General features: G+C 41.4%; 1 protein-coding gene across 1 annotated transcript in view; it reads left to right on the top strand.

Moving 5' to 3' along the window:
• The window catches only part of EPHA6 (EPH receptor A6), a 1,179,434-nt gene that overhangs the window by 283,734 nt on the left and 871,702 nt on the right, over positions 1 to 23,998 (top strand). Inside the window, exon 3 of the mRNA XM_073584415.1 lies at positions 10,301 to 10,964. Coding sequence (XP_073440516.1) covers positions 10,301 to 10,964 — 664 coding nt within the window. The remainder of the gene's footprint in view (positions 1 to 10,300; positions 10,965 to 23,998) is intronic.

Here is a 23,998-nt window from a genome sequence, read left to right as displayed (position 1 = left end):
TTTTCAGCACTCCATTTGGGACTTCCGTATGAATAAAATAGTATTCATCTATTCCCCCAAACGTAACCATTGACTCCAGTGAGGCGAATGGAGGCTAAAATATGAAACCTTTTTAGAAGGACATTTTAGTGAAATCTACTATGCTAATGTATCCAGCTAAAAGCGATGGCCGCCGCTAGAAAGGATATCAAATAAAAAAATAAGATCTAAAGTTTTTTAGAAACAGCGCCAGTATTACTCAGCATGTGTGTCTGGTATTGCAGCTCACCTCCATTTAATTAAATGTGATCAATCCCTATTACACCTAGTTCATTCACTCAAATGAGTCATAAGAGGCCAGATTTACTGAGCATTGTTAATCTTCTGTCACCTTTCTGGACATTTAACAGCTCATTCATTTCAATGCTGCATAAGGACATATTTGCCAAGACTGTGTGGCGGTTAATATACAGTAATTCTGCCTGGGAAAGTGAACACACAGTGTGGATGGGGCAATTTATATTGTCACTGGACAGACATAAACTCATACCTAATAATACACGACATGTGCCCAGTGTTCTTTCATCTTGGGGCAGTTCACACAATCACCTCGAGCAAATGTATGTGAGGAATGAATTGTGCAGGTACCATCACTAGGTACATGGTCCAATAGGCAACCACTAATGGTCGACTTGGAACCCTCTGTGATGTGCCCTGGTAAATACAAATGAGGTAATCTCCCAAAATTGTTTTCGGGCAGATTTGTCAAATTCGGCAAGCCAATTCAATTTGGTCTGAGTAAAAGTGTTCTGAATCGAAAACGCTCTGCTGCTCTTTCTTCTAATAAATGAAAAGAAAGTAAGGAATGAGTTGAAAATAACCCCCATGTGACTGCGCAAGAATAATCACAGGTCTCGGCGGTGCCAGAACCAAAGTCTGGAATAGAGGCCCAAATAGTTAGTGCAGCTGCATATGGAAAGATGAGCATAATGTGTTTTTTCATGTTAACACTTCACAGCCCTCAAAACAATCCAACTAAATGGTGGCTGGCTGATCGCCAATTTTCTAGATTCCTTCAAATTGATCCTTTAAAAATGTTTCAGGAAATTCAAAATTTATTTGATTTATAACAGATTGATTTACTCATCTCTAATGGTAACCAGTCGGTGCATCTTGATCACACTGTGGCCTACCAATGTCACTATCTGTCATCTAGGGCAGGGTTCCCCAACTCCAGTCCTCAAGGCCCACCAACAGATCATGTTTTCAGGATTTCCTTAGTATTGCCCAGGTGATAATTGCTTCGCCAGTGCAATACAAAGGAAATCCTGAAAACAAGACCTGTTGGTGGGCCTTGAGGATTGGAGTTGGGGAACCCTGATCTAGGGGATGTCCTGCCAAGATCAGGAGCTATCTCTAAGGCCACTCTCACACTATCAGAATTTGGTGAGTTTTTTACCTAAGTATTTGTAAGGGTGTGTTTCCACATAGTGGAAACATTCAGTATTTGCTGCAGATTGAACGCTATGTATAGCCGCAGCGTTTAATCCACACCAGATTTTACAGCATAGTGGTGGGGATTTTATGAAATCCCGTCTCCACTATGCGTCCTAATACATGGGTGACACACCTGCGAAACTTGACATGTGGCGCATCTTTTTAGACCACAGCATGCCTGTTTATCTTGCGGAGACGCTCAGTCTCCGCAAGGTAAACAGCCTACTCTCTGGATACGATGCGGCGATTCCGGATGTGTAAAATGAGCAAATCCGGAATCACCGCGCGTACAGAAGGGGGCGGCGCTTTGGGCGGAGTGGAGTTTCTGCTCCGTCCAAAGCGCACACATTACAGTATGTGGAAACGTACCCTAAGCCTAAACCAGGAGTGGGTGATAAATACAGAAGTGGTGACGTGTTTCTATAACACTTTTCCTCTGATTGTTCCACTCCTGATTGTGGCTTACAAATACTGATGTAAAATACTGACCAAATACTGAACATGAGAACGTGGCCTAACCCTGACAGTTTGGGCAGTTATTTGACTGTGTATTATTGCTGTCCATTTTTTCTTGGATGGCCCATGGTCCCAAAGAATTTCACTGATCCATATACATATACTTGTTAAGAACGGATCTTAATTGCCTAAGTCAAATTTATCATTGTTTTACGCCACTTTTTACACCCATGTTTAGTAGCTGCAGTAAAACTTAAAAATGAATAGAAAAGGAGACATGGTTAATCTTTTATCATGAATATCAACATATTTATGATTGCATTCCTACGTTAAATTTTGAAGAAAAAAGTTACATATAATAAACAGGTCACACTTGATTCAGTTGTAATTTGTATTGCAACCATTTTTTATGGTGAATGATTTGCACCAGTTTTAATAAAAAGCACTCTGGCATGAGATGCACCTAACTAATTAATGGACGTCCACGCGAGCCAAAAATACAAGGTTTTTTTTTAACTATAGTTTACACTATCTATAGTAGTATATAAATAGACTTCATCATGGTTTGCACCAGAAAGTGGCACAACGCTGTGTTAAATGCCCCCCCCCTACACACAGTACCCAATGCTCACTTCAAACATTAGGAATAGTGATGAGTGAGCGTGCTCGGAAAAGGTGTTCCATGCTCGGGTGGTAACTGAGTATCGCGGGGACTCGACCATCATATTCAAGCACACTTAACATACTCTAAAAGCATGGATGTGGAAACCACAAAAACACGACCAAAAGATCCTTTATCTTAATATAAATGTTTCTTTATTAGAAAGGACATAAAGAACAAGAAGGCAGACATGTGCAAAATGCAAACAAAAGTGCAAGTAGTGCCTGAAGACCGCCTGGACCAACACCAGACACAGAGGAAAGGTAGAGAGATATACAAATCTAAAAGCACAAAAGCACGGTCGGATAACACCTTATCCAAGCACGCTCGCTCATCACTAATTAGGAAGTGTGCCAATTAGCGTGCATAAGGGAAGGGACGGCTGTAGAGTATCTAATCCAAATTCAGAAAAAGACACTTTGATTGCACTCTGATCGATTCTCTTGGATAAGGAGAGGATGGAGCAAACAATGTCTCAATTTTCTCCTTTCTGTCAGTCTGTGAAAATCAGACTACACTCAGATTTCATCCAAGTACAGTCCAATGTTTTCCACGGACTCATTGATTTGCATGGCCGAGTGCAATCCAAATATCAGATCAAACTCACTTTTATTTCCTTGGACATTCTCTGTCTGAATAAAAAATTAGACGTGTGCACAGCCCCATAGCCAAACATTGGTCGTTGGATGTTTTGTCAAATCGCTTTTGGACCGAAAATACACTCGTCTGCACTCACCCTAAAAAAATGCCAATTTGAGCAAAATTTTGCACCCTTTGACACATTGTTCTCCGGATCTAATCTAATATTGGGAAATGTCTAAAAACTTGCGCTGTCTGATTTGGAGTACACTAAGGATTTGGTGCAAATTGTGCCATAAAAAAATAAATACAATGAATTATAATATATTAATTTGCGATAATCCAAGCATTTTCTGCCAATCCATAAATACCATAAAAAATAGTTGAGCCCAATTTCATAGATATTTCTTTCTGTGCATGACTATGTTTCTAACCTCTCATATCCAGACTACATAGGTGCCGCACCTTTTTATTTTTCACGTTGCTCCAGTAGAGTTTCAGCCAAATCCAAAGGAGCTCCTAAAAGCCTGTAATGAGACACTTGGCTCCGCTCCACATACAATAAGTTAACTGACAGCTGGACGACTTGACGGTTCTTAAGATCAGTTTTGGTATAATGGTTCTCCGCATCTGCACTGAAGTTGCTCCATGGAGACAATAATCTGATAAATGTGCCCAGATGGCTCTTAAACCATTGCTGAATCAGTGTCCCTTACTGCTAAGGTCACTATAATTGGTGTATCTATGCAGCTAAAACAACTTTCTAAGCGGTGGTGACATTTTGCTGCGCTACTTGAGATAAGTGCCCGGGTAATGTGGGCAGACACAGTCCTATAGATCCCAAAAATAGTAAGTGTCACCGTCCTGCTGTTATCTCCTTTATTTCTGTGCAATTTGTTTTCAAGGAGCCGCCGGATCCTAAGTGCTTTCTATTACTCATACAATATGTAGCTACATACCCGAGAATAAGTACGTTTATCTCTTCATGCCCCGCTCCGGCAGGTAATTAATTTGTAGCCGTTGTGTCAGTGTGCTCAATAGTGGCATTACCTGGTTAAATCTCCCAAAGACATTTTGTGCCGGTCCAATTATGGGCGCATTGAAAAGCCGTTAAAGCACTCTAAATTTCCGTGCATGGAGGCTGGCTGACATTTCAGCTTAATTCTGATAAATAATACCCCGGACGCCAGAGGGGCTTTTATTTACCAATAATTTGTATATTCATTCTTACCAAGCAAGAGAAATAAAAGCAGGATTAATTACTCCAGGAGAGATTTTCTTTGAATGTAACAGAAAGCTTGAAGATATATTGTCCGCTGTTCCCTGACTCGTGGGTTTAACACATCGGCTCCTGAGTTCTTATTTGCTTTTACGGTATTTTAGTATATTTTTGCATTTTTGATATTTGCATATGTTACAGCGAACAAAGGTCACTCTCTGCATAATAAATATTATACAAGTTTCTGCTATATTTTCTGCATGCATTCTTTTTTTAATTTTTTTGCGATTTCTGTTTGCTGTCATTTACACTCAAGTCACAGCAACGTATTTTCTCTCATCCCAGAAAATTGGGCCGATTATGTGATCAGAGTGTGATCCGATTTTCTTGGACGAGGAGAAGATGGAGAAAAATATTTCCTCCATCTTCTCCATTCTATTAGTCTGTGAAAATCGCACTGCACTCGGATATCATGGAATGTAGTCTGATGCTTTCCACGGACTCATTGACTTGCATTTCCAAGTGCGGTCTGATAATTGGATCCAACTTGGGCATGCTGCTATTTTTTTTTCAGACTGGTTCAGTCCAAGGTAAAAAGCAGACACATGCATGACCCCATAGAATAACATTTGTGCAAGTGAGATCCGATGTTTTGCACTCAGACTGAAAATAAGATCATGTATACATTTCTTGCTTAGTGCCAGTGAATAAAATTTGTTCTAAAGTTCTCGTTTCAGAAATCATTTCCTGATATGTACAGTTTGTTTTACAGAGCCAAACTGTGCTTTATTACACTCCCTGGGTCTAGCGTTGAGTCTCTCCGCCACTGCCCTGGTATCCGTTACTTGGCTGCAGTGGTGACTTAATGATGACAACGTTGCAGCTAATCTGTGAGCTCATCGGCACAGAGTGGCTGATACTGTATACAAAGCTCAGTTATTGTCTGCAGCGATGTGGGTGTGTCATCATCACTGCAGCCAAGTAACAGAGGTCGGGGCAGAGGCGGAGATACTGCACTGGACCCCCGGAATATTAAATGAAACACAGGAGGTTTTCTTCTTTACAACAAACTGGAAAAGTCCGGAAAAGTTTTCTGAAAGCGTAAGACCTCTTTAAATCATATGATGGACATGTAAGTTCAGGGTTCAATAGAAAATAGAGAGTCCTTATAGCTTTACTGCATGAAAAGACCACAGCATTTCTTGGCTGCAGTGAAGAAAATGTTATTGATCTGTCAGCATATCATACCACTCTCTTTACTAAGCGTCCAACACACTGCTCTTAGCAGACCATGATAAAAGTCCAGGAAGGCCAAAATGTTGGCCATTTTGTTTTGTTGATTTCATTGTTAAATTAGTTAATTATCAGAAATTTACTACTGATCTCTACTTATTGTAGAATCATGGAATCATAGAATGTTAGAGTTGGAAGGGACCTCCTGGGTCAGCTGGTCCAACCCCCTGCTCAAAGCAGGATTCTGTCAGGAACACCGCACTGCACTTGCTCACTGAGCCAGTGCGGGTGTCCTGAGTACAAAGACAGTACTCAAAGATACTTGTGGAGCAGGGCAGCAGCGGTGACAATGCGTGCTTCAGAGTATCAGGACCTGAAGCACATGACTGCTGGGGGCGTGGCCTAAGCTCCACAGATCTAGGAGCTGCAGGGAAACTCCTAGAAAGGTAACTACGGGACAATGTCACCAAGGGGCATAGACAGAGACAGAAACCAGATGAAGCCAGGGTCAAAGAACAAGATAGAAATACAGTACCACAGGGTTTAGACAGAAAGGATAGTCAGGACGTAGCAATAGGTCAGAAAACCAGAATGGGCAATAGACGGCACAATATGGACAAACTGCAACGGAGTAACGATAGCCAAGCCAGGAGGTCAGAACCGGAGAAGACAACAGTACCAAAGCGAGAGACGGAGTACAGAGTGAGGGAACAGGCCGGGTCATACACGGGAAGCAAACAAGCAATGCAGAATACACGCACACCAGGGGTCAGACACACCAGAACAACAGTATAGCTGACAGAGAACCCTGGTAAAGAGTGAGTATAAATACCCCTCCCAGATCCAGAAAGAGGCCACGAACACTTAACCCTGTGAGTGCAGGGCAAGAACCCTGTTCAAACCATGACAGATTCACTCTGTTTGAAGGCTTCCATGGAAGGAGAACTCACCACCTCTCGTAGCAGCCTGTTCCACTCATTGATCACCCTAACTGTCAAAAAGTTTTTTTCTTATATCTAATCTGTGTCTCCCATTCAGTTTCATCCCATTGCTTCTAGTCTTTTCTTGTGCAAATGAGAATAAAGATGATCCTTCTAGAATGTGACAGCCCTTGAGATATTTGTAGACAGCTATTAAGTCTCCTCTTAGTCTTTTTTTTTGCAAGCTAAACATTCCTAAATCCTGTAACCATTCATCATAGGACATGGTTTACAGACAGGTCACCATTCTGGTCATTCTTCTCTGCCCACTGCTCCAGATTATTTATATCTTTTTGAATTCTGTCTCTCTTCTCTAGTATTAGCTATCCCTCCTAGTTTTGTGTCATCAGCAAATTTAATGAGTGTACCCTAAATTCCTTTATCTAAATCATTGATAAAGATGGTGAGCAATACAGTACCTAGGACAGAACCCTGTGGTACCCCACCTGAGACATTCTTCCAACTGAATGTGCAGCCATATACGACCACTCTTTGGGTCCAATCACTGAGTCAGTTATGAATCCACCTAACAGTTACCTTGTCCATTCCATACTTCGTCATTTTTTCAATAAGGATGGTGTGAGATACTTTGTCAAATGCTTTGCTGAAGTCAAGATATACTATATCTACAGCATTTCCCTGATCCACCCAGTCAGTGATTCTGTCATAGCAGGAAATAGTTAGTCTGACATGACTTATTAGTTACAAACCCATGCTTACTCTGGTTAGCATGGGATTGTAACTAATAACTAAATGCAAATGCAAAGATCTTGCAAAATTCCTGTTTTGATTAATCCACTGCACGAAAAGGCAAAACTACACTCGGGACCTCTCTCTGTGGTGAGAGTAACTTGTTTGGCCATAATAACAAAGCGGCTATGTCTCCAATTTTTTCAATACATTACTCAAACATTACTAAATACAATGTTGCTTGAAAGTTTGTGAGCCCTTCAGAATTTTCCATAATTCTGTAAAAATTTGACCTAAAACTACATCACATTTTTCACAAAAATCCTAAAAGTAAATAAAGAGAACCAAATCAAATTAGTCAAAAATTTTAGACTTTGCAATTTTTTATTGACGAATATAATCCAATATCGCATCTGTGAGTGGCAAATGTAAGTGAACCTTTAGCAGACAATTTTAAGGTGAAATTATTTTCAATCAATGGGATAACAATCAAGTGTGAGTAGGCAACCTGTTTTATTTAAAGAACAGGAATCTATCAAAGTCTGATCTTCACATTTCAAGTTTGTAGAAATGTAACATGGCACAAATAAAATACATTTTTGAGGAGCTGGGCAAGCTCATTAGGCTGGAAAAGATTAAAAAATAAAGACTTACGACTCCACTAATTCACAGTCAGACAGGTTGTGTAAAATGGATAAAATTACCATTCTTAGCCTGCCCTGCAGTGGTTGACCAAAAAAGATCACTCTAAGAGCAAGATATATAATAATCTGCAAGGTTACAAAGAAACCCAAGGTAACTTTTAAGCAACTAAAAGCCTCTCTCACATTAGTTAATGTTAATATTCAAGAGTCTATCATCAAGAGGACACTGAACTACAATGTTATGCTTGGCAGGCATCACAATCTTTCAAGAAACACTTTGTGTGACTGTAGATTTGTGAATCCACCCAACTGAGAGGATTCGCCGGTTTCTGTGCCGAGACTGGAGGGTGTGTATGACTTATGCATACTCCAGGCCAGAGTCCGACTAGTGGGAGTGGTCTGGCTCACACGACTTATCGATTTGGACCTGACAACCCATTTAAAGATTGATCATTAGTTTTTTTTTTACTTCCAAAAATTTGCCATATTTCTGTTTTGCTATGGCAGTCCTTTCTGCAGAAATCAAGGGATGTAGCTGGGGTGGGAATTTATTGCATGTAAAATGGGTAGTGTAGAAATGCCAGTAAAAATCCAATAGAACTGGGAGGAAGATGGTCCTTCTACAGTGGTGCACACTGAAACTTTGCTCTGATAGAATAACATCCACTGTACTATATTGCTGAAAAATGTGCAGTCATATTTTTGATCATGAGGATCTTGGTGCTCTTCAGGTTTGAACAAATAATCAGAACTAGATCCCCCTTTTATCTGTTATTCTATCATTAAAATTAGCAGGAACACCATAGACACAACACCAGTGTCATTATCAAACATGTTTTTCAGTGACAGGTAATCTTAGGAAGACACTGATGACCTTTACCAATCACAAATCAGTTGTGATGTAAAAATGAGAAAAAAATCATCAGTGAAATTTTCAATTTTTCTCTCTCTCTCTCTCTATATATATATATATATATATATACTGTATATAATAAAATGAATGTCGAGAAAGTTGGGAAAATTTAAGAGGTTTTCCAATTTAGAGGAAACAGAGAATTATAGAGCATTTTACAAACTTTGGATCTAACTCCTCTTGCGCCCTTATAACCCAAAGGAAAAATACCAATGTGCGCCACGGTGCATACTGTCAACTACATGACACAGTGCTGTGCTGGAGTCAAGGGCCCTTTACCATGATAGCAACGAAGCAAGAGAGGAAAGTGCTGCTGTGCTCATTGACCTGCTTCTGCTGAGATGGATATGAGCGCTCACCCCTATGTATAGCCGAATCTCTCCTATAACTGTGCTTGTAAGCAAAGCAAGACTAGGGAGTGGTCATATTAATGTTGATGGCCGTGCCTCTGTGTGAGTCCCCCTAGCACCCCAGACATGGGTTCTTCTATCACTTTAGGACCTGCGAGTTCTTGAGAGTGGAGGGGATGCAGCCCTGATTTTGTTTTCCAGCAGTGTTTCCTGATACCCAATTGCGTAAGGAACTACTGCCAACTGCATCCATTTGAGTTGAGTCCTGCCACAGTTTCCAGCACAGCAAGAAGCCAGTGTCCAAATTCACGGGAAATACAGATGGACAACTTGAATCTTTCAGTACTAAAAGACTGTTTAAACCAAGCACAAGGTGCTCAGTGCTCTCACGGCAGGGCTTAAAGGTTTAGTGCACCTTCCTATTTTTTTTTTCCATCTATGAGAGTTATCAATCAAGGAAGTAAGGGCTGAGATAGATACCAAACCTATAGAATAGAGGTTGCCCTGAATTTCTTGGCCACGCCAAGGGTGCCCTGAATTGCCAAGGGTGCACTGAATGCTTGTGCTTAGTTTGATCAGTCATTTTGTGACTTCATTTAATCAATGTCTTCTTTACTCTAAGAATTAATGGAGATCCCAAAAGTCAAAACCCACCAATTAAACAGTGATGGCATATCCTGGTAACATGCAATTAGTTTTAAAGATTTTTTCCATCTGTAGACATGTGGAGTTCAGCAAACTGATGGTTTTTGCTTTAAAGTATCAATGCAAATTCTTATAGGGGATCCTCTTTTTCGTTGTCAAATTATGGTGCTTCTTTCGAGGCGTTCTACTATAGAAAAGAGAGAATTATTAAGCTTGATATATTGTGGAATAAAAAATAAACAAAGTAAAATACTCAATTAAATGTAGTCTGCATTTGGACATCCTCAATCAGGAGATGATCTAAAATTGAAGAAATGGCGTTGCTTAGTGACGTTTCCTACTCTATTGTGCATTTTATTGGCGTCTTCATATTATCAGACCAGATCATTTATTTCTCTCTGTTCCCGAATCCTGTGACTCGGTAATTAATTATCCATTGCGTTTATATTTACAGTGGGATGCTATCACAGAAATGGATGAATATAATCGGCCTATTCATACATACCAGGTATGTAACGTCATGGAGGCAAATCAGAACAACTGGCTTCGTACCAACTGGATCTCTCGGGATGCTGCGCAAAAAGTGTTTGTCGAGATGAAATTTACACTCAGGGACTGTAACAGTATTCCTTGGGTAGTGGGCACCTGCAAGGAGACATTTAACCTTTACTACATGGAATCTGATGAGACACACGGACAAAAGTTCAAGCCAAGCCAATATAGCAAGATAGATACCATTGCCGCTGACGAAAGTTTCACACAGATGGATTTGGGTGATCGTATCCTTAAACTCAACACAGAAGTGCGAGAGGTGGGTCCCATTACGAAGAAAGGATTTTACCTTGCTTTCCAAGACATCGGAGCCTGCATTGCTTTAGTCTCTGTAAGAGTCTACTACAAAAAATGTCCGTACATGGTGCGCAACTTGGCCATGTTTCCTGACACCATTCCAAGGGTTGATTCATCTTCGCTCGTTGAAGTAAGAGGGTCCTGTATAAAGTATGCAGAAGAGAGGGACACTCCGAAATTATATTGTGGAGCTGATGGGGACTGGCTTGTGCCACTTGGACGTTGCGTCTGCAGTGTTGGCTATGAGGAGTTGGATGGAATCTGCCATGGTAAGTGATGGTTGACCCTTTTGAGTAGATTTTACAAAATGAAATTGCTTTTTAAAAGTCTTTTCTATTTTTGTTACTGTTATATCTTTAGATGAAAAGAGAATCTAGTAAATTAATTGGTATAGAATAGAAATTATTCATTAAGGGATACGCTTAGGGGGGTGTTAAGTATTAAAAAAAATATTTTCATCAGAACTCTCATTAAGGGGATTACATACAGAACGGAGGTTTTACTACAGCTTCATTGTGCTATGGAAACCTATATGCCTCTGTGGAATGTTGGACCATGATCCTTTGGATAATAGATATACGGATAAACGCTCCAAACGTGAAACTCATAAGTACTCATCTATCTTCTCAACTGCTGTGGAGCCAAAATGAGGGGATGGTCTTGAGGTCATTATGATATCATTTGGTTTAAATTCTGGTTCCACTACATGTGATAGTGAGAAATCACACCAATCGCCATAAATTGATCAATTGTGTACCATGTTGCTCCCTGGCTATTCCCAGGCTGCAATTCTGCAGCAAGGAGATGTTGAATAGAGTTATGCATTCACCCTTGCTCCTCTAGAAAAAGTCTATGGCACTGAAGATGGGAAGATAGACTGTGCTGTTCCGAGTGCTTCGTCTATTGCCATAGACATGATTGTAAAAGTATGGCACGTGTGCCTTCTATAGATCTATTCACCTCCTACTGGTAGTGGTCATTAGGCTAGGAGAGAACAGAAAGTGACACAAGCCCACCATTTTGGTAATTATTAGGGGTCTCCCCTAGTAGCCCTGAATTCCTTAATTAGTTATTTGAAAATTGATTTTCTCTGACAACTCGTTTAAGGTGTATTCCTCGGCAGTTTACCTGGCAAGTCATGATCTCTGCGATGCTAATGAGATCCTCAGTGTACTCTCTAAGCCACTAGTCAGGCTCTATTTGTTATACTATTATGTACTTTGGAAGCTTCTCTAATGTTTTTTAAGATGTTCCTAACAGATGTTTTACAGGGAAATGTTTGTTTTATAGCGCATTTCGTAAGGTTATAAAAGCCTACAGTATGAATTATCAAGATAATACTTTGGCAAGCACTTTCACTTGTTTCAGTGTTATTGGGTCCTGTGTTATAGTATATCATTACTTTAGGATGAATCTCACAGAAGCGTTATACTGGGGTAATATGGGCGAAAAATCCTGGTCTGACTGTGGGTCTGACAACTCAGACTAACAGCATGATAAGGATCTGTGATAGCCGTAATTCATGTGATCAGACCAGTGGTATAGTATTTTTGCATAATTGGCCAGGTCTATGTTGAAGGGATTGTACAATAGAAAACATACCGTACATCCCATCCGCAATAATAATATAATAATAATTTTATTTCTATAGCGCCAACACATTTCGCAGAACTTTTCATTTTAGAGGGGACTTGTGCAGACAATAAGAAACATTACAGAACAACAGTAATCACATAAATCAACAGATATCAAGAGGAGTGAGGGCCCTGCTCACAAGCTTACAATCTATGAGGAGATAGGGGAGACACGAAAGGTGGATGGTAACAATTGCTTTCTTTGTTCTGACCAGCCATCTATAATAATAAATGCATGTTGTAACAACTTCCGTCCAGTTGTAACTGGTGACGTCACAGCACACCTCTTGCCATGTTAACCTTCAACACACCACTCCTCCTCAACACACACCTCCTCAACACACACTCCTCTCACCTTTCACCATCTCCACTCACGTCCACTCACTCTTTCATTCCACATACAACCCTTTCTCTCACTCCGTCTCTCATACTCACGCTGTCATCACCGCTGCTCCACGATCCCCGGCATCTTCTTCCGCCGGCGCCATCCTGGATCCAGACGTCATCCACGCCGGCGACATGTTCTTGCGACGACGCCATCTTGAGTATCGTGAAATCCCGCGATACTCAAGATGGTGTCACCGCAAGAACATGTCGCCGGCATGGACAACGTCTGGATTCAGGATGGCGCCGGCGGAAGAAGATGTCGGGGATCGTGGAGCAGCGGCGATGACGGCGTGAGTATGAGAGACAGAGTGAGAGAAAGGGTCGTATATGGAGTGAAAGAGGGGGGGGACGTGAGTGGAGATGGTGAAAGGTGAGAGGAGTGTGTGTTGAGGAGGTGTGTGTGTTGAGGGTTAACATGGCAAGAGGTGTGTCACTATCCTCCCGATGCAATAGCATCGGGCCTTAATCTAGTAGTGTAATAAATCAAGTGTTCATATATAGTGCTGCATGAACTGGTTACCATCCAGTATGTGTAAAAGTATAGATACAGAGGTCTATTAAATGCATAAAGGGCATGAAAACAGATGATACGAGGATCCTAGTTTTGAAGAATATTTTGTATGGGCATCACAGGGATAGTTAGATAAATATGCTGAGGCGGTAGGCTAGTCTGAAGAAATGCGTTTTTAGGGCACGCTTAAAACTGTGGGTATTGGGGATTAATCGAATTGTCCTGGGTAGTGTATTCCAAAGAATTGGCGCAGCACTTGAGAAGTCTTGGAGATGGGAATGGGAGGTTCTGATTATTGAGGATGTTAATCTTAGGTCATTAGCAAAACGGAGGGCACGGGAAAGGTGGTAGAATGAGACAAGGGAGGAGATATTGGGTGGTGCTAAACTGTGGAGCACTTTGTGGATGAGTGTGATGAGTTTATATTGAACTCCGGAGTGGATGGGTAACCAGTGCAATGACTGGCACAGGGTAGAGGCATTGGTGTAGTGAGATTGGTAATAAATGTATGACCACTGAGGTATTACCGAATAGACCTTTACCTATTAAATGGAGCGTTGGTGAGCATGGGTGATCATAGTTCCAGTCATTGTCTTTACAACCAGTGAACACTTCCACTCTATTCACACAATGGATTTTGGGGTCCCTCTTATGTCTCATGTATCCTCATCAATGCTGTTGTGCAAGTTTCTAAAAAAAAAAAGAACCAAAGACTTAATTGTCACGTATGACCTTGTACACCTTTAGGGGCACTTTACTACTTGTCTTTTTGCAATGCAGAGGTGCATGAAAGCTAAAACAAAATGCATTGTACTTAAATGAACTCTTGTAGGTGCCAATCTATTAAGCTGTAAGGGATATGTAAATTTATGCAAATGTTTTGAGTGCTTTCTCATCTGCAAAGAGTTCTCATGATTTCTGCACAAGGCTTCATTAGGAAATCTAAAATCTGAACACCTTCTAAGGTTGTATTTATATAAGGCATAATCATTCTAAAATCAAAAGTTATCCAATGTAATCTAATCAAATTAATTCATCTAATATTTGGTGTCTCAATTCATCAGTACTTTCAAGTCACTTTTCAGAATTAGCTATCCGGTGAGTGTTTATGAGAAATAACACTAATTCTGGCCAATATATGACTTGCATTATATGACGAAGTCACTCGGTTGGCTCCCGCGCATGCTCGAGTAACACCTTATCTGAGCACGTTCACTCATCGCTAGAGAAGACTAGTTGTTATGATGTCTTCTGTACATGACACACAGAGATACAGTGGGGAAAATAAGTATTTGATACACTGCCGATTTTGCAAGTTTTCCCACCTGCAAAAAATGGAGAGGTCTGTAATGTTTATCGTAGGTACTCTGAGACACAGATTCTAAAAATTAAAACCAGAATTTTTAGATTCTGTCTCTCACAGTTGAAGTGCACTTACGATAAAAATGACAGGCCTCTCAATTCTTTGTAGGTGGGAAAACTTGCAAAATCGGCAATGTATCCCCACTGTATCTCTGTGTGGCACATATATTACTACTCTTCATTCCTTAGTTAGCACAGAAAAAGAGCAACAGTAGCCATGAACATGGCCTAAGGACAGCGGTTTCTCTTGGTAGGTCCAGTCCCCATTTTCTCAATAGAAATGACCAATAATGAAAATTATTATAAGGATCTTTGTTTTAGCAATATATAACTAATATTTGAATAATTCCAGCCAGGTCATTGTATTTTTCTTCCTACATCTTATGATACAAAGGCGTTGTAAACCTCTGTTGCTGCCGCTAGGAGCGTGTGAATCGTTGTCGTATATTGAAAAGGGAGCACTTTTCCGATTTCTGTTTCTCAGTGTTGTAAAGGAGAAACGTATGTGACATTACTGTAAAGAAGGTTTATTCTATTTTACTCAGCCTTGTCCGGAACCTTCTATTATTTCCTGTGAACTTTTAATAACAAGCGGATTGTGTGTAATACTGGGATTGCCGAAAATGTTGTAAGGCTGGAGAGACTACGGCGGAATCATGGAGCTAAATATACGTATAGGGACCGATTCATTGAATTCAGCCTGTTTTTCTCTCATTTTTTTGCTTCGACCTATACATTTTTTAATTTGTGCCTTTCTTAAAGTCACTTTTTTATGAATTCGCCTGTTTGATTTTTCAGTTTGCCACTGTGGGCACAGTTCAAGGTTCCCAGATGGTTTTGTTTGATTCATCATTTGCCATTTTTTTTGAAAAGTCACAAAATTTGCCTTAAAGTTGCTCCAATCCTCCTCTGGAGTGATATTACGTGCACCTGTAATATTGCCATAATTTTTGCAATATTTCAATGGAATGTGTGACTTTTTTTTACACTAAAAACTAAAAAAAAAGCTTGGTTAAAGACAAAAATTAAGAGCATTTTTTATTTTGCGCAAACATCATAAGTAAAATGCTCCATTTTGATGAATTTGGTGCAAAATCTTCAGAAAATATCACATGACAAAAAAATTAAAAGGGGCGTAAAAAAGATTGCAAATGATGAATTGGGCCCTTTGGGAATTACTGAGCAATGGATCAGATCGACTGAGGACTGATGGATAGTTTTATGATTGTAGTCTGGTAAACAACAGTCATAAGTAGTCATTCAATTAAAGCGGTAGTCCACTAGTTTAAAATTAATGGCTTATCCTGAATATAGATCATGAACACCAAATTGGTGGGAGTGCAACACCTGACACCGCTGCTGATCAGCTGTTCCCAGTACCGGTAGCAGCTGGATGTGCTTAGTTGCAGTGCATATGGGTCGCCCCTCACACCCAGGGCAGCGGGGTACCCGGTACCGGGCTGGAGTCAGTGGGAATGTGTCACAGCAGCGGTGACCCGGTTCATGGCCCTGGGCGCCCAATATCAATGACGGTGATGTTAATAGTGTTATAATAGTTCGTGACGCCACCCGTGGTGTTTGGCAAGTAAGATGTTGAGCCAACGCTGCATGCAGATCCACTGGGACTGATGGTGTGGTGCAGCAAAGATGGTGTAGCTCCCCACAGGTGGAGCTGTAGTCCCAGCTCAGTGTGGGTGCAATGGATGAGGAGAGGAGCAGAATGGTATACTGTAGATGCTGGTACCCAGATGTAGCGGTGCTGAAGGTGTTAGCAACGAATGAATATGAATGGAGGACACCAGGGCTTGTAGTTTCAAAGCTTTACTCACAGTTCGTGGTACCCACTGGTGCCCGCCTCCGTGCCATGTCCTCCGGGGTAGAGACTCAATCAACCTCCCGGGAATGTCAGGCTTCTCCTCTCCAACACTCCGCCAACATGTGCCTTTCCTGAACGACTCCTCTATTGCGCCTTTTAATGTGAAGAACTCCAGTACTGTAGTTCTCTGGAATTCCTCCTGTCAGATGTTCCTAGAACCTTACTTGTATGACAGACAGCTGTAGCCTCTATCGGGGACTGCTCTCAGAGTCCTGGCTCGCAAATTGGTTGCTGTTGTGTCCCAAGTCTTGGATGGGAGTAGTGCATTTACAGCCAACTACTCCACCGGTGTCTGCTGCAGAACCATAAGTGTCCATACAACCTCGGGGACCGGGCCCCGGCCTTGCGCTGAGAACTTATAGGCAGGGTACTCTCTCAACCCACAACTCCTCTCTGTTCTCCAACTCCTTCATTCCGCGCTGTTCCTTCTCTCTCTTATGGAAGCGTAGGTTGCTGTTCTACGTCTGTCTCTTTCTCTTCTCTTTCCCATGCCAGCTGGCTCAGATCACTGAGGCAGCTGCAGCACTCTTTCCTCTCTTCCTCCCCTAGGGAGCTCGTTCCACTCAGCCCAGTCCTCAGCCTCTCCTGACTGACTGCCTTCCTCCACCTTGAGCTCCCCTCAGGCTGACCTCATGTCAGCCTGCTCTCAGCCTCTCCTCCAGACTGAACTGACTCAGCTCTAAGCTTTCCCACTCTTTTATATCTAACTCCACCCACCTCCCAGCACATCTCGTGTTACTAAGCAGGGTTCCATGAAGGGTGCTCTGCTACCCCCAGCCTGAAGCTGATAGGCGGACCTACTGAACTATCCTGTGTGTGGGATGCAGGTGTTGGAGTGTGGAAAGGAGTTCCCAACTTACCTAGTTGGTGGGGCACTACACCTTAGGAGAAGGTGCAGTACCTCTGTGGCGACTGAGCCTCAGGGGCGCCACACATACATTTTTAAATAGATCTTGTAGACCTGGTGAGGCCAGTGTACTTTCTTTTGAAAAATCCTTGTAGAAATTACTGCATGATCATTTTTTGAAAGTTCATCTGTCTGATATTAAAAATGAAAAAATATCTATAAGCTCTGGTTGAACTGTTAGACTGTGATCCTGACATTTCTTTTCAAAGTAAGCACACCAGTCTCATCTGATCTGATCTATGTAATAATGTATGAAGCTTGCGTTGTGATATCTGTTGACAGAACTGCTTTCAGAACCTGGGGTTTCTTGAATCCCCAATTATCATATTCTATAGTGTACAGTGCATGTGGAATACGTAGTATCAATGTTATAAGGGCCAACAAGTGCTAAGCATCTCTGGGAACTCCTTCAAGACTGTTGGAAGACCATTTCCAGTGGCTACCTCTTGAAGCTCATCAAGAGAATGCCAAGAGTGTGCAAAGCAGTAATAAAAGCAAAAGGTGACTACTTTGAAAAACCTAGAATATAAGACATATTTTCAGTTGTTTCACACTTTTTTGTTAATTATATAATTCTACATGTGTTAATTCACAGTTTTGATGCCTTCAGAGTGAATCTACAATTTTCATAGTCATGAAAAGAAAGAAAACTCTTTGAATGAGAAGGTGTATCCAAACTTTTGGTCTGTAATGTTTATTTTTGTTATAAAGAGTTTGAGAACAGCTTCACTGTGCAAGCCAAAATGTTGCCGTCAATTTTGCTTCAAGGGCAATATGAAAATCACACCTGATACCAGATGCAAAGGGGAGAAGTTGACTCAATCTTTGCATTGTGTCAGTGTGTGCCACACTAAGCATGGAGAACAGAAAAAGGAGAAAAGAACTGTCTGAGGACTTGAGAACCAAAATTGTTGAAAAATATCAACAATCTCAAGGTTAGAAGTCCATGTCCAGAGATCTTGATGTTCCTTTGTCCAGAATACACAATATAATAAAAAAGTTTACAACCCATGACACTGTAGCTAATCTCCCTCAACGGCAGCGAAAAAAATGAAAGGTTGCAATGCAGGATAGTCTGGATTGTGGATAAGCATCACCAATCAACTTCCAAAAAAATTCAAGCTGTCCTGCAGGCTCAGGGTGCATCAGAGTCAGCATGAACTAGGAGACCCAGGATGACCCACTCCTGACACAGACATAAAAAGACTATACTGTAGTTTGCCAAAATGTACAAGAATAAGCCAAAATCCTTCTGGGACAGCATCTTGTGGACTGATGAGACCAAGATAGAGTTCTTTGGTAAAGCACATCATTATAATGTTACCGAAAAACAGAATGAGGCCTTTAAAGAAAAGAACATAGTACCTACAGTCAAATATGGTGGAAATTTAAAGATGTTTTAGGGTTGTTTTGCTTCTTCAGACACCATGTGCCTTGACTGTGTGCAAAATAACATGAAATCTGAAGATTAGCAAAGGATTTTGGATCGCAAACATCAGAAAGTTGGGTTTACGTTCTGGCTCAGGGGTCTTCCAGCAGGTCAATGTCCCCAAATATATTTCAAGAAGAACCCAGAAATGGATGCAAACAAAGCACTGGAGAGTTCTGAAGTGGCCAGTAATGAGTCCTAATCTAAATCCCATTGAACACATGTGGAGAGATCTTAAAATTGATATCGGAGAAGGCGTCTTCAAATATGAGAGGTGTTGCGCAATTTGCAAAAGAAGACTGGTCCAAAATTCCAGTTGAGAGGTGTAAGGAGCTTGTTGTTGCAGTTATTTCTTCCAAAGGGTGTACAGCCAAATATTAATTTGGGGGTGCCAACAGTTTTGTCCAACTTATTATTCCGGTTTCATGAGATAAAATGTCCAATTCACCTTTTTTTCTCAATTTTTTGTGTTGTCCAACACAAACAAAGAAAATAAACGTGTCTAAAAAGCAAAGGAAATAAACTTGTGTATAAAAAAACAAATGTAATTGCATAATTTTCTGGGATGCCAACACTTTTGTCCATGACTATATATATTGAAGAAACAATGACGAAAATGCTTTTTTTTGCCATTTTACCCTAGTCAATTTTTTATTTTCATCTTATAGTACATTACATGATAAAATATATGGTGCTCTTCAGAACTACAACTGTTCTTATGAAAGGACAAGACTTCACAATAATCTTGTCTTTAGGAAAAACGCATGAAAAAATGCCATCTAAATTTGAAAAAAAGTGCTAACAGCTATAAAAATGCTTCTACATTTGCATAATTTTTTTGTTTTGAGAAAAGTTCCAAAAAAATTCCCTATGTGTGAACAAAATATAAATTATACATTAGCGTTTTTATTTAAATGGCGGTAAATACAGTTAAATTTCTTCCCCGGTTCTATACGGCTCTGCTGGGCTTATTTTTGCAGGTGCAGCTTGTCTTTGTGAATATATACCTCTGCAGCTGCATGATCTTTATATCTGCTAGACAACAGCTGGATGTACCTGGCAGTTCTCCTAACTCTTCCCTAAACAGCAAAGGGACAAACAACAAAATCGCTTTAGATATAATTTTCCCTCTGCATCACAGCAAACAACTGCAACGGAATAGAAAGCGAAACGTGTTTCTGAATGAAGCGAGGTCATCATGAGCGAAATGCCAGTGATTTGCTCCAATGTGACATCATTTATTTTCTTATCTGAAAATTTTCGTCTCTGGGAAGAAAATACTAGAAGGATGGCCGCTCCTTCTTGCTGTGAGTCTAATTATGACTGTCAACAACGCAAGAGGAATTTGTATGTTTATTGAAGCTTGAAGTCCTGCATTGTGTGTGTCAGAAGCTTTCTCCGTGACTTATCCAAAATAACCGCCCACACTGAGGGTGAACTTCTGCCTGGAAAAGCGGTCAGGACCTATAGCTTTATATTTTCCTGCTGATAAAGTATGTTACCTACTGAGCTTGGCCGTTTGTGTCCAGCTGTTGTAAAAAGCCGTAACAATGCCAGCAGCCTTATTAAACAAGCCAACTTGAATTCCAAATGATTATAATACAGCCTCTTTTTCTTCTCCATGATTGCCAACAAATGCAAAATACTGGGGGATATGAGCGTTATAAATCTGCAGAAATTTGCTGCATCAGTTTTGTTTCTCTAGATTACAATGCTGTGCCAGGGTTATAAGAAAGTCTTGACGATGATTTGTACCTGCTCTCCTACCATCAGTATTAGGGCTCGTGCATAAGACCATATTTTCGGTCCGACTGTGATCCATCAAAACATCTGATCAAATTCACACCAATGTTATGCTATGGAGCCCTATATGGACATGTCCAATTTTATTGTAGTCTTTCCAAAAGAAAAAATTGCACCATGCCCGAGTTGCAGCTGATATTCGGATGGCACTTGGCCATTCAGGTCTACGGGTCTGTGGACAACATTGGACGGCACTCGGATGACGTCTCAGTACAGTCCAACTTTCACAGACTAACAGAATGAAGGAGATGGAGACTTTTTTTATTCTGTCTTCTCCGACGAGAAAATTGGATCACGCTATGATCAAACTCCAATCAGAGTGTGATCAGAGTATGATTAGCATAATCCGCCCGGTTCTCTCGGATGAGTAAAAATACGGTGGTGTGACCCGAGCCTAATTCAGCACACATTGTGACTTTTGCACAGCATTTTCAGGGCCCACACTACTTTGTGGGACTTTCTATGACTGTTCTGTAAATTTTTCTGAAAGCAATCTCCAGCCCACATTACCTGAGCCTGGATCATTATAATTTACTGTCTACATTCTGTTATTCCTATTGTAAGAGTTCTGAAGAACAATATGTAAGATACACAATAGCGCCGTACAGCACAGATAGAATGAGAAATTTGCTAATTAGAAAAGACTTCAGCTCAGTTTCTATCTTGACAGGTGTTTAGAAAAATAGACAAATCTTTTGTAAATAGATAAATCTTTTTGGCTGATTTTGTCATATACGGCAAAGCTGAGTTTGTGAGATAAAGCAGAACTTTCTGTAATTAATATACACATTATACATATTAGATGAAATCCCGGCGATTTGGGCAGGATCGGCTGACCATCTGATATATACGTGGGGGGTCCCACCCAGTCCCCAACAGATGAGATGTGCTTTTTGACATATCAACACCCAATTCTTTTTGTTGCTGAAAATATGTGAATGTTTCAAGTTGAGCGCTCCTGAATGATAGTAAGACAAGACAAGATAGCTGTCTGCCAACGAACATTTGTCTACACATTATTATTCAATGAATGTGTCATAAAGTGATAAAGTGCTTGTCAACTCTCCCAAAAAGGCAGAGGCAACTGGAAAAAGTGGCCACCATATTGGTCGTCACCCAAAAAAAAGAAGGAAAAAGATGAACTAGTGAGGCCGTACTAGAGCCACAGGCCTTTTAAAAGGGAGGCCGACATGATGAGGTTGAGAGGACCAGTTAATGAGAGGGCAGGGGTATAAAACTGGGTCGGATAAGGGTTAATTTGTATGGGTACGTGCTGTGTGAAAAGGGATAGGGCTAGGGGATTGTAGGAGGGATTAGGGAAGGGAGATGGGAGGGGGAGCAATATAAAGAGGACGGTCACATGGGTTGGGGCAACCATCTTAGGTGCCCCATAGAAGAGATACCAAGCTCCCGCCCACACGTCCCTTTTTGTTAATTGTTATACGGGTCAGTTAAATGGTTAGTGTTAAAAAAAAAGCATGAAATGGTGGTCTGGGTGTAACCAAGTTACATGTACTTTCGTCATGGAACTGTGGCGTGGGGGGGGTCCTCAAGGTTGGTGATGCCAGAAATGGCGGATTGGAGGGGGGGGAAATCGCAAAGGTCCTGGACTCCCCCTTCGGTGGATCACATGGAATGGAACGGTATGGTGATACTGACAATATGGGAGCCGTGGCCAGTTACGGCAGAGTTTGGCCGGGCGAGTCTCTTATGTCTCTGAGCTGGTGCTTAACGGCTGGAGACAAGATTCGGCCGGGGGTGGCAAGATGGTGTAGGATATGGATCAGAGGCTGATACAGTTTGGGGCCTCGAGGATCGCCCCTCCCCCTATTTTTGGTATTTGTTGTTAAAATTGCTATACTTTATATCAATAAAGGCTGCTGTGGCCATTTTATCCAATGCAATGTCTGGTGAGTAATTTACGTGGCACGGTGTCGGGTTGGTGAGGCCGATCAGAGGCTGGGCAATTGTGGTACAAGATGGGTGAGGAGCGAAAACGCTGGGATCACGAATACCCACTTGTCATGTTTTTTTGCATATATATTATTTTTTAGGATGACTTGTTCAGGGCTCACAGGACTTAATAGCTGTCTACAAATATCTGAAGGGATGTCACAGTGTAGAGGGATCATCCTTATTCTCATTTGTACGTGGAAACACTAGAAGCAATGGAATGAAACTGAAATGGAGAAGATACAGATTAAATACTAGAAAACACAACTTTTTGACAATGAAGATGATAAATGGAACCAGCTGCCACGAGAGGTGGTGAGTTCTCCTCCAATAGAAGTCTTCAAACAGAGGCTGGACAGACATCTGTCTGAGATCAGGGTCGGACTGGCACACCAGAGAACTGGAGGATTCTCCGGTGGACCCAGTCACTGACACCTGCTGGCATACAGGGCCGGCAGATGCCTAGGGCCCCCACTGGTTCAGGGACCCCCAGTCAGCGGCGTGTCGCTAATAGCGGCACACCACGTAGCTGCTATGGGGCCCATGAATCAAGGGGGCCCGCCCGGTGCCAGCAGAGTAGCAGCAGGAGACAGGAGGCAGAAGCCGGCTGCTGCAGCTAAAGCCTGTCCCCGCTGCTAAAGAGAAAGGAATATTCACTCTTCCCCACACCCCCATGTGCGTGGAGGGGAGTGAATATTCATTTCACTTTAACAGCATGGGAAGGAGGAGGAGAGGCGAGTATTGTGTTTGTTTATATATATATATATATATATATATATATACAGTATATACACACAGTGTATGTATGTATACGTATATATATATATATATATATATATATAATATATATCAAAGAGTGAGTCCTGGGGGCCATAAGACTGTAGGACTGCAGGGCTGGATTATATTCTGGGTGGGTGGCTACATTATATTCCATGTGGGGCTGCATTAAACTCAATGAGGGTCTACATTATATTCTGTGGGGGGGCTGCATTATACCCTATGACGGGGATGCATTATACCCTATGAGGGGACCACATTATATTCTGGGGTGCTGCATTATACCTTATGAGTGGGTTGCATTATACCCTATGGGTGAGCTGCATTATATTCTGTGAGGGGGCTGCATTATATCCTATGAGGGAGGCTGCATTGTATTCTATGGGGGAGATGCATTATACCCTATGAGGGGGTGCATTATAGTCTATAAGGGGGTTGCATTATACCCTATGAGGGGGCTGCATTGTATCCTATGAGGGGGCTGCATTATACCCTATGAGGGGGGCTGCATTATATTCTGTGGGGGGCTGCTTTATGCCCTATGAGGAAGGCTCTATTATACTATATGAGAGGGGCTGCATTATACCCTATGAGGGGGCTGCAGTATACTCTGAGGGGGCTACATTATATTCTGTGGGGGGACTACATTATACTATATGAGGGG

The sequence above is a fragment of the Dendrobates tinctorius genome, unplaced genomic scaffold (genome assembly GCF_039654945.1).
Source record: "Dendrobates tinctorius isolate UK_male_01 unplaced genomic scaffold, ASM3965494v1 ptg000084l, whole genome shotgun sequence".
NCBI classification, from domain to species: Eukaryota; Metazoa; Chordata; class Amphibia; order Anura; family Dendrobatidae; genus Dendrobates; species Dendrobates tinctorius.
Note: the sequence above shows the minus strand (reverse complement) of the source record. Positions and strands in the feature narration are given on the sequence as shown.